Below are 16,688 nucleotides of genomic sequence, written 5' to 3'. Positions count from 1 at the left end.
GACAAAATTAAGGAAAACATTTGGGAAACAAAAATAGCAACAAATGTAGGCAGCGACAAAAACTACAGCAACTCTCGAAAACAAATTTTGGCAAAGAATTTAAGTTGGAAGTAGCTGATCTTTTGGCTAAAAAAATTTCATGCAAAGAATAACTAATTGGATTTACTCAAAAGTTTAAGGCTACAAGCGCAAAAAAGCATGTGATAACGTCTGTCTGAACGGACCACAAGGGATGAAACCATCTTGGATGCCGAAAAAGTCAAAGTCAATATTAGCAGTGATCTGAAACCAGTAAGTGGACTCATTAATTCCTAATTAGAAAGCAAATGAGACTTCTCAAAAATGAATGAGCGACATAACAACAATATAAACCATTAATTCTGTAATACTATATTCAATTTCAACATCTGCTCGCCGCTTTTTAGTTCGATAAAGAACTTCAATTTGAGCTAACAAGACCAGTAAGACAAGTTTACTGGGAAGCTGTTTTACGGATAAAACATTCACAAACAAGTTGGACCAATAATTACTACGGCGATAAAAACAAAGGTTCTCAACATGTAATTTCATATGTATCAGCAGATTCAAAATCTCGCCAGCATCTTGTAACAAGTGGGATTTTGCTTTCAGAAACAGAAAGGATTTTAAGATTTTTCGACCACTTGGTTCATCGGAAAGTTTTGGAATGCTAATGATTCCACCTCGTGAGATCATTTACTAACATAGCCGTCAGATTGCCGGAATAGCTACCAAATTTATCGACGCCGCTCAAAGAGCTATGTGAAAAACATTCAGCGATAAATGAATAACGCTTGATAAAATTCACTCCGCAGAAGCCTTTTTAAAGAGTACCTTTATTACATATATGAGTTCCTTTGACCTTAAATTATTTCACACAAGTGACCTAAATTTTTCTCTAGAGAGAATGAGAAACGATGTCACGTGCGCACGCGCCGTGAGATGAAGTAATTCAAAATTTTTTAGACTTTTTCGAAACGAAACAACGAAGACGAAGAATAAAAAACATGAATCACAATTCAAAGGAATGTACAAAATGAAGACAATACAATCACACTCCTTTAAAGAACCGTTCCAAGACGGTTCAAATCTTATACAAAGAAGCCCACGAAAGAAACAGAACAAGGACAGGAAATTAAAAGCAAAAACATTTTTGTGGGAGTTCTTATGGAAGTGTTATGGAAGTTTTCATGTCCAACAACAACAAATTCGAAAGGTTATTGCACAATGGGAGTTAAAGCGGCAAATGCCAACTTTGTAGGAAACCACTGAGAGACATAAAAGGACAACAACAAATATTTGTGAGTTTTTAAGAAGTCTGTGAAAACAAGTGGCATCAAAGTCGTTGAAAGAAGCAACTAAAACTTGAACTCTCGGACATCTATCGCACTATCCAAAAATAGAAAACATATGACAAAATTAAGGAAAACCTTTGGGAAACAAAAATAGCAACAAATGTAGGCAGCGACTAAAATTACAGCAACTCTCGAAAAACGACTAAAATTACAGCAACTCTCGAAAACAAATGTTGGCAAAGAATTTAAGTTGGAAGTAGCTGATCTTTTGGCTAAAGAATTTCATGCAAAGAATAACTAATTGGATTTAATCAAAAGTTTAAGGCTACATGCGCAAAAAAGCATGTGATAACGTCTGTCTGAACGGACCACAAGGGATGAAACTATCTTGGATGCCGAAAAAGTCAAAGTCAATATTAGCAGTGATCTGAAACCAGTAAGTGGACTCATTAATTCCTAATTATAAAGCAAATGAGACTTCTCAAAAATGAATGAGCGACATAACGACAATATAAACAATTCGAAAAGGCAAAAATCTCAAAAAATCAACAATAGTTTTAACTTAGCCGGCAGATTGCCGAAATAGCTGCGAAAGAATAGTCATGCGTGCCATATAATAGATAGAAACAGATACAGATCTAAATTGAAAAAAAATGACGCCGCTCAAAAAACTAGGCTAAAAAACATTCAGCGATAAATTAATAAAGCCTGTTAAAATTCATCCCACAGAAGCCTCTTATTAGGGACCTTTACTGCACATATGATTTCCTTTGACCTTAAACAAATTCAAATTAAACTTAAGCTTTAAAGTGCTAAAATCATTTTAGTGAGTGTGGTAAGTCACGTATGATCAAAATCTAATCACGCAAATAACCTAAAAACTTTCGCTAAAGCGAGTGAGAAATAACGTCACGCGCGCAAATGCCGTTAGTGAGAGGAAGAAGTCATTCAGAAAATTTGACTTTTTCAGCTTTGCTGTGTGAACAAATGTAAAACGAAAAAAGAGCGTCAGACGACGAAACAAAAAACATAGCCGGAAGAATTCCGGAAGCGACTCGAAGCATCAAAATTCCACTAACAAAACTGTAATTGCAGCGGAAGCCACAACTCTTTGTATTAAACCATTAACTCACTACCTCTCCAGGTCTGCTCTAAAAATTGGTGAAACTTATACCACTGTCACCAAGAGAAACAAAATGCAGCAAAATTTTATATCATTGAAAACGTTTGGTAACGTTAAAAAACCGAAATAATTAAAGTGGTCAAGAAAGTGATAGACTGAAAAAGCTGACAAGGCTATCAACTGCCCTCAAATAATTCATGATTTTAATCTGAAAAAGATTGCGAAAGCAAACGGCAGATAAAAATCTAAGTTAAATAAAACTAAGTAAAATCTTTTCAAAAAAGAAAACTCAAATTTAAGAATCAGAAAACAACTATAATTACACTTCTAATCACTGCGATTAAGACAAAAAACAACACACACTTGTTCCTTGTTGTACAAATGCTAAACAACATGATTTCATTCTAATTCAAAAATTAAATTGATCATAGAAAAGACATAAGCAGCAGAAGAATATTCAAAGGCAAAAAAATCTTTTGATTTAATACCAAGGCCGGAACAAAGTTGCAGTTAATAGTCTTATGTGGAAATTGCGGAAAAGGCTTGCTATCAAACTCTCAGTACTGCCTTATGTTGAATGCAATCAAATGCAAACCAAAGAAATGACGAAAATCTAAAAAGCATTTTCTGACCAAAATCATACATTTTTAACAACTGAAAAAATCAATATACCGAAAATAAATGTAGGTGCAATGACAAAGTTAGAAAGATAATAACTTGAATGTGAAGAATATGGGCACAAAGTGAAGAACACCGTAACAAAAACATTCTAGATTTTTAAATCAATAAAAAATTCAAGAAAAACGAATACATTTCATTGTTCAGCTTTCAAGACATAAAAGATAACTAATCATCCAATACAAAGATTTATTCTCCTGAAGAGAGCAAAAAATAGGAAAAAGAAGAACTCAAAAATACGAAAAATTGAAACATTTTGCAAAAAAATGGTCAAAACACTTTTAAGCCAGCATTTATGAAAGTTTTAAATGTTTTTCAAAAACCTAACGCCAAAAAAAATGATTGAATTTTTATTGAAAGGAAATTAAAGTCCCTCATGTTGCACAAAAAGACTATTTCTAGCAATTACAACAAAAAAAAACAAACAAAAAACTGACGAAAATCGGAAAAAACTACCAAAATCGGATTAGCATATGTAAATTTTATAAAACAAAATTACATCGATGTAGAAAGAGGCGTTGAGTATATGAATTACCAAAGAGAAGTTGCCATATTAACTGATTTTTGATAAAAAAAAAAGACGGTTAAAAGATCCAAAAACGAAGAAATTAATAGAAAAAAAGGCAAGAATTAACGAATTAACTATAAAATTAAGAAATATGTGCCAATTTTCAATTTGAAACGCATTCTCAGGCTCTGCAAAACACTGTGGTATCAATTTCAGAGGTTGACATTTCAATATAGTATCGAATAAACTTTATTGCTATATGAAACCAAATTAAAAGCAAAAAAATTGGGCCATTTAGTCCAAAAACCGGCTAAAAACGGTTATCTATATGTGCCATTCAGTCAAAAACTACTTTTCAAAGTCAAAAAGTCATTCACTAAACGAAGCGCATGATCAAAAAAACTTCTCCCGCTTAGCGAAAATCTGTTCACCGAGACAGCTTTTCTCAGTTTCGCTTTTAGGTCAAAATGCCGCGTGAACAAATATGCTTCCTTTAAAAAAAAAAATCAAGAAAACCAATACTCCTCTTCGAGTCGTAAAAAACCAAGAGCACCGCAATATAGCTACGCTCAGCTTACAGCTTCGCAGCTATAAGAACATGTCAAAATCGTGGAAAATGTTAGCTATAAGTAGAAATATTTCACCAGATTTAAATGAGATTCATCACAGAGGGCTCAAATACAACCTGATGTAGAGCCAATGAGAATCTCGTTGGTGATCCTAAGTGAAGTAACAATAAAAGCAACCAAAAAGAATTCGCAAAATTAAAAAAATCGCCAACAATTTTTGAAAAGTCGCATAAAAGTTGTTAAAACCTTCTGTGTCAAAAAGAAAGCATTAGGGTTAACTAAAAAAAAGACCTAATAATGGCCCCGTGGGACCCACCATTGATGAGACTAAATAACAAAACAAAATGACAAAAAAGCGGCAAGATCAAAAAAAAACTTTTTTCAAGCGAGTAGGATCAAAGTTGTTTAAGGAGTTCGATATGAATAAAAACCTTCAAGTTCATCAAAAAGAGTCTGACAAGACAAACAATTAGACCTGTCCATAATGAGAATAAGTCACAGCACAAAGAACTGATATAAAGAGAATCCCAAAAAAAACAGTTAACATCTTAAAACATAACCGACTAACGTCGGGCGAATTGCTCTCAATCGGTTGGCTTCGTCAGTAGCTAGCAACGTTTTAGTGAGGCCAGCTTTAACTTAACTGAAGGGGCGTAAGGTGAGTGCAGTGGGGGTGCACCAAAGCGAGGGTGCAAAAGTGGATTGCGGGACTGATGTGAAGGCGATGGATGGGGGTGTGGGATCAAAGAACCGCCCTTCACGCCATAAGTATAAGTCTCCAAAACATTTTCTGTGAATCGCATACTTGAAGACTAGCGGACTGAAAGGCTTTAACAGAACTTAATGCCCACTGGGCGCTACCTCTTTTTCCGTTTCTGAAAACTAAAGTCAAATGGGTCAGACGAAAAATCGGTCAAACAAAAAATTGCATAAAAGACAGACAGGATTAATATATTTGCTACAAAGTGCTTTTGAGAGCGATTAACAATAATTTCCTAAAAAGTGCTTGTTAGGTCATTTATGATAAAAAAATTTCTACTATAACTCAGCGTTAATGAGGATAATAGATGATAAGATTACGCGACATAACAGCAGCTGAAGTGCGGCATCAACAAAGAGAGAGAGAGAGAGAGAGAGAGAGAGAGAGAGTGAGGGAAAGAGATAAAACGTGAACGAGAAAGAGCGGGAAAGATATCTATATACATATATATATATATATATATATATATATATATATATATATATATATTTATTTATATATATATATATATATATATATATATCTATATATATATATATATATATATATATATATCTATATATATATATATATATATATATATATATATATATAAATGCAAAATTTATACATATATATATATATATATATATATATATTCCAATAACTTTTAAAATTTTCAAACTTTTAAAAGTTAAAAAAAATGCAGAATTTGTCCGAAAAAGGCTCATATTCGTGATGTGAAAACGTTGAAATCATTCCATCAACACTAGAAACTATGCAGTAACCTATTACAAAACTCTAGAATAGCTTCCTTATAAGGAAGTCCCAAGGCCCCGGTGCAGGAAAAAATTCAAAGACTTGAAAAAAATATTTTGCTTAAATTCGTGATATTTAAATCTTGAAAAAAACTCCAATACTTTTAAAACTATGCAGTTATATATTATCAAACCCTAGAGGAAGTTCTGTGACTCTTCAGGGTGGAGAAACCTAAAAATGACATCGAATTTCAAAAATTCTTAAAAAAATTGCAAGTTCTACTAAAAAAATTGCTCAAACCTGTGATATTAAAAAAGTTGAAAATTAAAACATGGCTAAATTCTCCAGTAACTTAATATCAAATCCCAACAAAGGTTCTCTGATCCGGGGGCTCAAAAAACCTGAATGATGACTATAAAAGTAAAAAAAAATTGAAAAAAAAATGCAAAACTTGTCAAAAAATGTTCCAATTCGTGAAGTGAAAATGTTGAAACCAATCCATTAACACTAGAAACTATGCACTAACCTACTATAAAACCCTAGAGTGGCTTGCTCGACACGCAGGGAAAATAAAAATAAAAAAAACCAAAAAATTTCAAAAATTGAAAAAAAATTGTGCAGATTAGCATAAAATTGCGTGTTTTTAGCGAGGGGTTGTTCGTCAGTAGCTAGACACGATGGAGGGGAGGGGTGCACCGGGGCTGAGATGGGGGCAACAGTGGGATGGGGTGTAACCTCGAGGGGTTGGGGGCAACAATGGAGGGGTCTTCAACCTCCAAGAACCACTCTTCACTCAAAAAGTCTCCAAAACAGTTTGAGTTCATACAAGAGCTGAAAAGCTCTAAGAGCAATAAACGCCCACTGAGCGCTACCTGTTTATCATGTTTTTTTAAGGACGAGAAGTCAAATGCGTCAGACGAAAATCAGTCAAGCGAAAAATAGTACTAAAAAAGACCGACAGGACTAATATAATTGCTACAAACTTCGTTTGAGAGCAATTAAAACATAGCTGGCACATTGCCAGAAAATAGTCGCAATTGCTTCGTAGATCTGCAGTCCCAAATAAACAGTAAAAAAGACAGACCAAAAAATTTCGTCTTTTCATTGAAGGCTGATATGTTATTTCGATTAAAAATCAGTGTAAATTTTTGCTGCCTCTATTAGCTGCTCTCAATTAACCTTCATTTAGAGTGACACACAACCAATTGACTTGAATTAAAGTAACCAAAAGTCAATTTCAAAGTCCGGAAGTCATTTTTGTGAGTGAGGTAAGTCAAGTGTGACAAAAAATTTAATCATGCATATGAACAAAAAACTCGCTCCACTCAATTGGAAACAAAAAACAAAGGAAACAAATCATCAGGGATAAAGCAAACAAGAAAAAAACTTTCTTTTCAATAAAGCATTAGACTCAAAATCATTGATTATGACAAATTGTCTGGTATGATTAAACAGCGATCAACATATGAAATTAAAAACATAACAAACGGTCCATCTCAAAAAAAGATAAAACCAGGGTTGCGAAAAAAAATAAAGGACAAAACCTAAGAAACCTGTCAAAATTTTTAAATATATTCGACAAAAAAGCAAAGCCTCAACAACTATTCACAACACCATTTAGAAATCAGTTCCTGCTTATTTATTGAGTACCCAAATGACAATTGAACGCACTGAAAACTTTAAAAATGAGTAACATGAGCCAGAAGTAAAAACTACAATAAAACAGAAGATTTGATTAGTTTATTTTTTAAAAATATGGGACGTCAAACCTTTATTTGTTTTCACTTAGTAACAATGAGAATGTTTAAAATTATCCTGCGTTCTTCACCTAAAAGAAACTTAAAACAATATTAACAAATTAAAAACCATGAAAGCGAACAAAAACCTCGTTTCAAACAAAAACACTAATCTAGACACTATAAAACATGAACAACAAAAAAACAGCTTCTAGAAGCGTCTAAAACAAAGCAATCACAAATATTGATAGCATATAAAACCGTAACACATGATTGAGATGTACAAAATGCTCCCAAACGTGTAATTACTTGTCAAAACAGTTCAGTAGAATTACAGAAAAAATAAGAAAACTAACAAAACTGATTAAAAAAAGCCGCACTAACTAAAATGTTTCGATGCCGTATCAAAATTTTTTTAACACCTTTTCTCGATCTCTAAAAAATGCGGCACGATCATTACATCATTCTCTCTTACCTCTACGCTTCCAGATTCTTTAACAGAATTTGACCTAAACACTTTGTTTTCACGCACTTCCCTTTCAGCAGTTTCACATAAAATCTTAGTTTTCACGTGCGGTATTGACTATTACATCCTGTATTAAATAAACTTCAGAAAATATCGATAAAGAATAACCGGAATACTTCCAGAAACGACTCGTCACAACCGAATAATTCAGGAAACGAAGAAAAAAAAATAACTTCTTCACAGTTCTTCAAGTTCTTACAAACACTGATCATGAGAATCAAAAACCTTTTCAATTCATGACAAAAAAGAACAACTTGAAATAAAAGAAACTAGATACTGAACTTTTCATTATACAATGGCACATATAGCAAAAAAATCTTTTTAAAAGATAGAGAATTAAAATACAACATCAGGCAAGTAATATTGGATAAAAACTTGGCCAAAATTGCAGAAAAACCGAAAAGGAAAATGTTAAAGAAAATTAAGAACTCATAAATTTCTTAATTTTGTCAAGTTCTCAACAAAATGTTTTAAATCAACAAAACTGTACTCAATTGGTATTTTAAAACTCCGCAAACCATAAACACCGTTTTATATCCTACTAAAAGCAGTACAAGAAAACAATGCAAAAAAGGGCTAAAATATGCCTAAAAATCAGCTTAAAATTAAAAAATCAGCTTAACCTAAAAATTAGCTTTAAATTCATGTTAATCACCAGAATCATTTATACCAAGATCAAAACAACCCTAAAACTAAAAAAAAACATCATCATTAAACTTCTCAAACAAAGAAATTGAAAAAATGGCTTAAAAAACGCACATGAACAAAAAAAAATTTGCTCGCTTACAGAAATGTTCTCACACCTCAATTGCGTGCTCTCTTGAAAACAATGGTATGAACACAAAAAAATAACACTCTTTCCCCTCCACTCTTCAATTTTTAACAATCAAAGCACTCGAAATATTTTTCACGCGTTTTATTTCCAGCTTCAAAACTCACTCCGAATTACAAAACTCACTCTAAAAATTGATTACAAAAAGACACTTGAGTCGTAAAAAGACAGCGAACCAAAACAATACAAATTGTTTGAATCATAAAAGCATTGCCGGCAAATTGCCAAAAAATAGCCGCTGTTGGCCCGCTTGCGCACATTGGGATTGAGAAAAAATTAGGCGATAGAAATAGACAGAATTTTTCTAAGTGTCAAAGTGACCTAAGTTGGTGTGTAAATTCTGCATATTCGGTTAAATTCTAAAAATACACTCGAGTAAGCATCTAAAATAAACGCTATTAAGCATAACACTAATGCCAGGTAGCAATCACTTTAATGAACTTTGATAACCTAATGCGCTCGAACTTATGACCAGGCTTTCTATGTTTATCCCGTTTCTTTTGAATTTGCTCTTTTTACTTTGACATTTTTCTCCACGTTACGTTATTCAATACGCGAATAAAATTAAAATCCATTCAGTTGAAACAGTGAGTGAAGTAAACCAGAAGCCAAGCGTGAAAATTGTGACTTACGTAGAACGAAAAACGTGATCAAAAGATAAAGCGAATTAAAAAACATAGCAGGGCAAGTCCTTACCTACAATTCAAAGAACTTTCAATATAAAAAACAAAAAACTAGAATGTACTATTACTTGATTGAAGACACCGTTTGGAAAAAAAATCCCAGCAAACAATTGAAAAAACAGTAAAAATCGAAGCGAAAATGCCGCATGTGAGCAAAACACCACTAGCGAGAAAGCAAATTTTTGTTCATTCACCGCTTTCTCACTCAACTACAAAATTAGAGCAAAAAAAGGTCAAGTCGCATAACCACTCGCTTTTTTGCTCCACTTCCTGTTTTGTGGCCAAAATCACTACACCAATTTGACTTCAAAAATAATGAAAATGTGTGAACAGGTCTCAAAATAAACATAGCCAGAAGAATTCCGGAAACGACTCGAAGATGTCTTTGCCGAAAAGCAGCCTGTCGAATAATGTACAATATCTAATTACAATGTACAATTTCTGATGGCAGTGAGCCTCAGAGAAGAGGAAAGACTACCTCAATTGAAGCGAAAGAAAATTAAACTAAAAACTTAAACCAAAAAAATCAATCAACCAAAATTCAATTACGCTTTCGATTTGCACAAGCGCAAAGACAAAGAGCAAACAATATTTGAAGCCTTCGAAACAACTTCTTACAAATTTGGAAAACGCAAAATAAGCATTAAAAATCTGTAATTTTGAAATAAAGCGAAAAAAGTCAGAAATTATGAAAAATTGAAACAACTTTCCCCATTTTCTGTCAAATATTCAGAGGAAAAAACATGGTAACAAATAATCGTAAAATTAGCGTAAAACTCCCCGTAATTACCAAAAACTTCCGAAACGCTTTCAAAGGAACCCGGAACGAAAATGATAATTTTAGTCTGAAATAATCTTTAAGACAACATAGAAGTTTCAAAAAACAAAAAATAGCTTGAACCCCATGTCAAAAAAATTTTCTCGATCAGCGAACAAATTTTTCATACCTGCGTTTCTCTCTTTGGTTCAAAAGAAGGAATGAACAAAAGAACCACTCTCATTTCTCCGCTCTTCAAATTTGTTCGCTGAAACAACTTTTACAAACTTTATTCACTCCCTGCACTTCCGGTTTTCCTGTTCGCTCACTTATCAAAAAAACAGAAAACCAGAAGACGCCTTCGAGTCTTAAAAAGACAGCGCCCCAATACAATTCAAATTCTTTGAATCGTAAAAAAGGAGAACCCCTGCATAAATAATAGCCGTTGAGAGGCTGACAACTGCTTTTAAAGAGGAACAGCAATACAGCTACGCCAACTTACAGCTTCGCAGCTATAAAAAGATCATTTAGAGACTATCGGAGATTTTTCTTAATGAGTTGCATTGATAATACCTGTTTTACTGGTTCGCTGTTTTGCACGTTGATTGAGATGACACAGTAGCACATCTGCCATTGAGATCGAGAGCTTGATGTTATCAGTGGATGGAACTCAGGGGTTCTCACTGTGATGTTGACAATGTTCCCTGATCTCCTAATTGATGAAAGCTCATTATCCTTGTCAATGTTGTAGTGGACTGGAAAACAAATGAAAGGGCTACTTACATCTCCAGGTTGCAAATTTACTCCAAAAAATAACTACTGACGTCCGCGGAATCGGTAATGTAACCTCATGTAATGTAACCAAACAGTCAATAAGCATACTAAGAGGCCTACAATCGACAGTTTTATTTAGATGTTTATTACGCTTGTTCTGAAGCTAATCAGTTCAAAATTTCAGCTGTAAACAACCCAAAAAAGAGGTATTTCTCTCTCTCTCTCTCTCTCTCTCTCCCAAGTGCTTGCTGAATTGTTTGACAAGCTACATCTTCCAGAGATGACTCAAGTGACTGAGAAAAATGTCCATCTTGATACAAATACAGGCTACAGTTTTTGAATGAGACCAATTAAGTACATGAGAACAAAGCGGTCAGAAACGGAATGACAGTGACCGCGATGGAATGGCATCAAATATGAAATCGGAACAACAATACTTCAATTTTAGGTTCTGTATTGACTATATTGAACTGAAAATTGTACAGGCAACTTTAATCGTGCACAACAATTGGCCATCTTTTATGAATTTTGATACACAGCCAGGTCGATATAGAAAAAATCTCATCTCAACGCAGCCAGCACTCTTAAACTCGATACCAATTCTCTCTTAAATTGTCCGATTTATTTTTATCATCTATATTAGCACCACTGCATTTGAATAATAATTTTTGCTGTTACTTACACGAGTAAAGGTCGTCGGGGTAAATGTACTTGGCCAGTTTAGCAGAATCGGAATCCAAGCTCGGTACTTTGTTTCTATCTGGCAATCTTTCACCCAAACTCTTTTTGGCGTAGAATATTTGGATCTCGCATTTGTTTCCAGATAGCGGCTCAGTAAATAGCACACATCTGCCATCACGGCTAATTGATGAGTTGCCAGTGAAAGATATGGGGGTCCAGGTTGCCGGAGCAGATCTACGGTTTGGAGAGCTAGTAAAAAAATACACAAAAGCTATGATAAAAGTAGAATAGTTTAACCTCCCGAAAATCATCAGAAAATTGAAGATTGGAGGGCCCTAAACTTAATTTGCTCCTAAAATGTGACACAAAAAGTATTGAAAATTTTTCGAGAAAAGATCAGAAGGAAATATTAGTAATCTCCAGAGCATTGCCATTTCCAGTTACAAATACTTCTGTTCAACATTTTCCAGAAAAGTGCTTCCAAATTCGTGCGTGTATTTATGCTCATTAGTGTGTTAAAGATTGCTAACTTATCGTTCAACAGAACTCTGTGTCTACCACGTTTAAAGTTTTCAGATATAAGCATGGCGCCTGTTGGGAAATATATCCGACAGTAGGCCAAATTACATATTTTACGCTTCCTAGAAAGATGAAAACTATTTTGAATTAAAAATCGTCTCATCAGATACAGACGAAATGTGCTAAAATGACAGCAACCAAATTCAACTTAGAAAACTGAACCAGATCCAATATTTGAACAGTGAGAACATTAGATACCATAGTTTTGCATAAGCAATTGGAAAACTGCTCAATTCCGAAACTCCAAAAATTACCTCTCACAAAAAAAACTAATTTTAGAAAATTTTACACCACATAAAACACAAAGCTGTAGTTTTGAAATATGCAGTGATTTGGTTAGCTCCGTAAATTGTGCATCATATCTACTCACTTCCAACTTCTGGTAAGACCACTATGCTGCGCCCATATCCTATTAGAGCTTTACTAGCTCCTTATGTTGATTCTGCGTCAACATCATTATAGTGAGAGTAAAATTTGGAGTTATACTTGAAAACTTTAAACCATATACAAAAAGCTGTAGTTTTAAAATAAGCAGTGATTTGGTGAAAAAAACTCAACCATTCGAGATGAACTTTGAACAAAGAAATTTTGTATCAATGCCAAAATGGTTATCCTCAAAACCTTTTACACCCTTGAAAGTATTAGAGCAACTACTAGCTCGTTATGTTGATTCCATGTCAACACAGTTATAGTGAGAGTAAAGTTCGGAACCTCTGTGGGTTGCGAGCCCACAATCTCATAATTGTTTGCACTTGCATGCTCTCGTCTAAGCCATCTGGTCTACATTGAAACAGTCTTACTATGCACTCATAAATTGAGCTATCACTTCAAGCTCCAGCTTATGATCACAACTTACTTACTTACTAGAGTGCATACTCTAACACACCCCCTTAAGTTGTTCATTATACCTCCTAACTTGCCGCACTGAAAAAGCACACAATATGCGTCACTTTTCAAAATATCAACTTTTTGAACCAAAAACTTACAACAAATGAAGGCAGTAAAGATACAATATATTATAAAGAATAAATGACAAAATTGGAACTTCAGCAAAATAAGATTGGGTTGAAATAGGTTTTCACATGATCAGTTCACTAAACTGAAGAAAGAGCTTTCCGAACTACTTTTTAATGAAATTGAGAATTAGACAGTACTAAATTGAAATTGAAATGCGGGTGGAAGCAAAAAGTCTTAAAGAAATCTGTTAGGACGCCAAACATACTTTTTGAAAAAGATTTTTGCCTAATTCACATTCTGAGAGATATAAAATTGACAAAAACTGATTTAAACTTACCACTAATTTGTCAGTAAACAAGAGAAAAGGCGTCAAAGCTTGATTATTGATTTCTTTACAAATTGAAAGAGTTGGTAGTCCTGAACAATTCTGACTTAATCCAAATCTGTTTTGTTGCATCATTTTCAATTTACAAATTTTCAAATATATCCACTGAAATAGATAGAGATTAGTGTTTAAACACTCATTTGATGCTTTTAGTGGTGCAGGGGTTCACATATCAGTCCAATTCGTCCAATCCAATCCAATTTTGCCCACAATCTGATAAATGAGTCGTTTATTCTTCTATAAAAATTATGCTGTAATCCTTCTGCCCAGATCATCTTGTTAATCAGAAACAATAAATATATTTCACCATCTCTTGGCTGATATGAAAAATCTAAACTTTGGTACTTTTGCCATTTGCACCAGATCTTTTTGAATTGTAGTTGGCAAAATCATTGCCATGTCAAAATAACACTACGCAATGGTGCCTCGAAAAAGGAATTTTGGTCTCAAACTCAAACAGGTATGACACATCTCATTATGTTAGTGGAGTACAATAGACAATGACAAAACGGAGTTCAACAATCAGATCAAGTCATGGAGCTTGTCGAAACAAACAGGTGAGTTAGTTTACTTACATTGACACATCCGCATAATCATCAGTCCACAAAACATGGTTATCCCTAAATTCCACACAATTAATTCATTTCACACTGTAGCGAATCTCAAAGGAGACCCACTCATCTATAGCTCCAATTTTTACAAGACTGATAAAGAATAATGCGCGCATTTTGATGTCCCATTTCAAATCTGAAGTAAATGGCGTTTATTGGCAGTGCTCTGATGCAAGTTGAAACACGTTAGTATTAGTACTTAGTATTAACTCACGCAGTTGTTAATTTCGTTACATACCAGTGACAACTCAAAAGTACTAGACACAACGCACGGGTCTGCCCCGTCCCAATTTATATTAGGTGCATGTTTGCACCCCACGCTCACGTGCGATATTACCACATCATGATTTACTATATAATGGTATGCACTCTATAAATGGAGATGCATAATATACAAGGGAAGGCAAGGGTGTGGGGTTAAAAACGGAAAAGAATCCAAATTACAACCGGTGATGAAATATCAAAGAAAACCGTTAATTGGGAGTTGAGATATTGAGTAATAAAAAGGAATACAAATCCCCAGAGCTCTGAACTTTATGAGTTACGGTATCTCAGGATTGGCGATAAAATTCAATACAAAACAGCAATATATTACAGAGCTATCATTTTGAGATTGTCAAAAAATTCCATGAACTCCATAATTACGTGTAAAACTTGGACCTCATTATGCTCCAAAAGTTTTTTAATTTTAAGTTGGACAAAGGCCATCAAACTCATTTATCCATCGCAGATCGACTTTTGGATTCTGAGACTTTTGTTGACAAGGCTGACGAAATACAGCAATATCTAAACTTTTTTGCACACAAAAAGGCTTCGAAAAATTAAAATGATTACACAGCCTTTGCTAATAAGTAACTTCGTCTAAAATTTACTTCAATAGGTCAATTTGCACAGTTATGTGTCAACGCATATCAGACCTTAAAAGGTAATTTTGAAAAAGAGAATGGTAATGAGAAATAACAACAGCAAAAGAACAGCAGCATAAATCAACTGCTTATTTCAGTCATGAAGTAACATTGGGCCCAAATTATCAATGTTATGGTTCCTTCAATTTCGACAATGAACGCTAACGGAATTTTGAGCCTTTTAAATCATGACTCGAGATACTAGTAGCATTTGGCAATCGATGCATTTAAAATCGAACAATAAATTAAACATAGCTGGCAGATTGCCAGAAAATAGCCGCAATAGCTTCGTAGCTCTGCGGTCTCAAAAAGATAGAAAAAGAATCAAACCAAAAAGAAACCTCTTTTCATTAAACGCTGGGATGTTATAGTTTGATTAATAACCCGATTAACTTATTGCTGTTTCGATTAGCAGCTCTCAAATAACCTTCAATTAAAGTGACGCGAACTCACATGACCCTATCTTTTTGAATAAAAGTAAAAAAAAGTCAATTTCCGAGTGAAAAAGTCATTTTTGAGAGTGAGGTATGTTAGCAGTGACCAAAAACTTGATCACGCGAACAAAAAACTCCAATTAGAGCAAAAAATGACGTCAAGCACGCATTTCAGTTGAAATTGCATGAACTGATTGTTACGTCAAATTGTCGTAACAAAATTCTTGACGAAATAAAACATAAACCGACTAATGTCGGAAGAATTGCTCTCGAACGACAGGCGGGAAGAAAAAGATTTGAATCGCCGGGATTCGAACCACTGACCTCCCAATCCATAACCAGATGCACTGACCACTCGGCTATCAGTCCCTTGATTTTGCTATGCTGTAACAGATTTTCTATTAGCAACAAGCTTTGCTTCAATGTGAGAGCAATTGAGATCACTCAAAAATAAAGAACGAAAGCGTGAAAACGTCACTTGAGAAGTTAAAGAATGTTCTAGAAGAAAAGCGCAAAATGGTCAAGCGAAAAAATTGCCTTAAAAAGACCAACACGTTTACACTAATTGCATTAAACTTGGTTCAAGAGCAATTAAAAACCAAGAGAAGGCCAATAATAGCCCCAGCTGTCACTTTACAAATAATAATCGAAAACTATCAAACTATAAAAACTGCAAACTCTGAAACTGTATCGAAAATTATAAAGCCGAAGAAATATATATCGTTTACCATTGGAACAGCAGAAACTGCAGTTTGAGAATATGATAGTTCACAAGACCAAGAACTAGAACAAGAACAGAACAAGAACTGTAAAAATAACCGACTTAAGTCTAGCGAATTGATTTCAAATGACTGCCGAGTTGAACGATATGCAGGGTGTGGGGATTGAGGTTGAAGAGGGGGAGGGGCGGTTGAAGTGGGGGGGGGGGGGGGGGGTGGTAGGGAGGGGGAGCTGCCAATCTCTAAGAAACGCCCTTCACATATGATTTCGTCTCACAAAAAGTTTCGGTAAACTGCATGCTTAGAGTCTATCTAAAGGCTCCAAGAGAACTTAGTGCCCTCCGGGATTACCTGTTTATCTCGTTTCTGAGGACGAAGTCAAAAACAATCGGTCAAGGAATATCGGTCAAGAAAAATCGA

The 16,688-nt window shown here is 34.4% G+C and overlaps 1 protein-coding gene across 10 annotated transcripts in view; it reads right to left on the bottom strand.

The window, feature by feature from the left end:
* The window catches only part of LOC142342675 (uncharacterized), a 173,700-nt gene that overhangs the window by 127,211 nt on the left and 29,801 nt on the right, over nucleotides 1–16,688 (bottom strand). For 2 of the 10 annotated variants that reach the window (XM_075394155.1, XM_075394154.1), the window contains exons 3-5: nucleotides 14,175–14,219; nucleotides 11,680–11,927; nucleotides 10,797–10,978 (exon numbers count right to left, since the gene is read on the bottom strand). The exons of 6 other annotated variants lie outside the window; for them this stretch is intronic. In XM_075394155.1, coding sequence (XP_075250270.1) covers nucleotides 10,797–10,978; nucleotides 11,680–11,927; nucleotides 14,175–14,219 — 475 coding nt within the window. The remainder of the gene's footprint in view (nucleotides 1–10,796; nucleotides 10,979–11,679; nucleotides 11,928–14,174; nucleotides 14,220–16,688) is intronic. 2 more of the 10 variants (XM_075394157.1, XM_075394156.1) reach the window with 2 other exon arrangements.

Source organism: Convolutriloba macropyga, chromosome 7 (genome assembly GCF_964194025.1).
Source record: "Convolutriloba macropyga chromosome 7, txConMacr16.3, whole genome shotgun sequence".
In the NCBI taxonomy this organism is placed as follows: domain Eukaryota; kingdom Metazoa; phylum Xenacoelomorpha; order Acoela; family Convolutidae; genus Convolutriloba; species Convolutriloba macropyga.
Note: the sequence above shows the minus strand (reverse complement) of the source record. Positions and strands in the feature narration are given on the sequence as shown.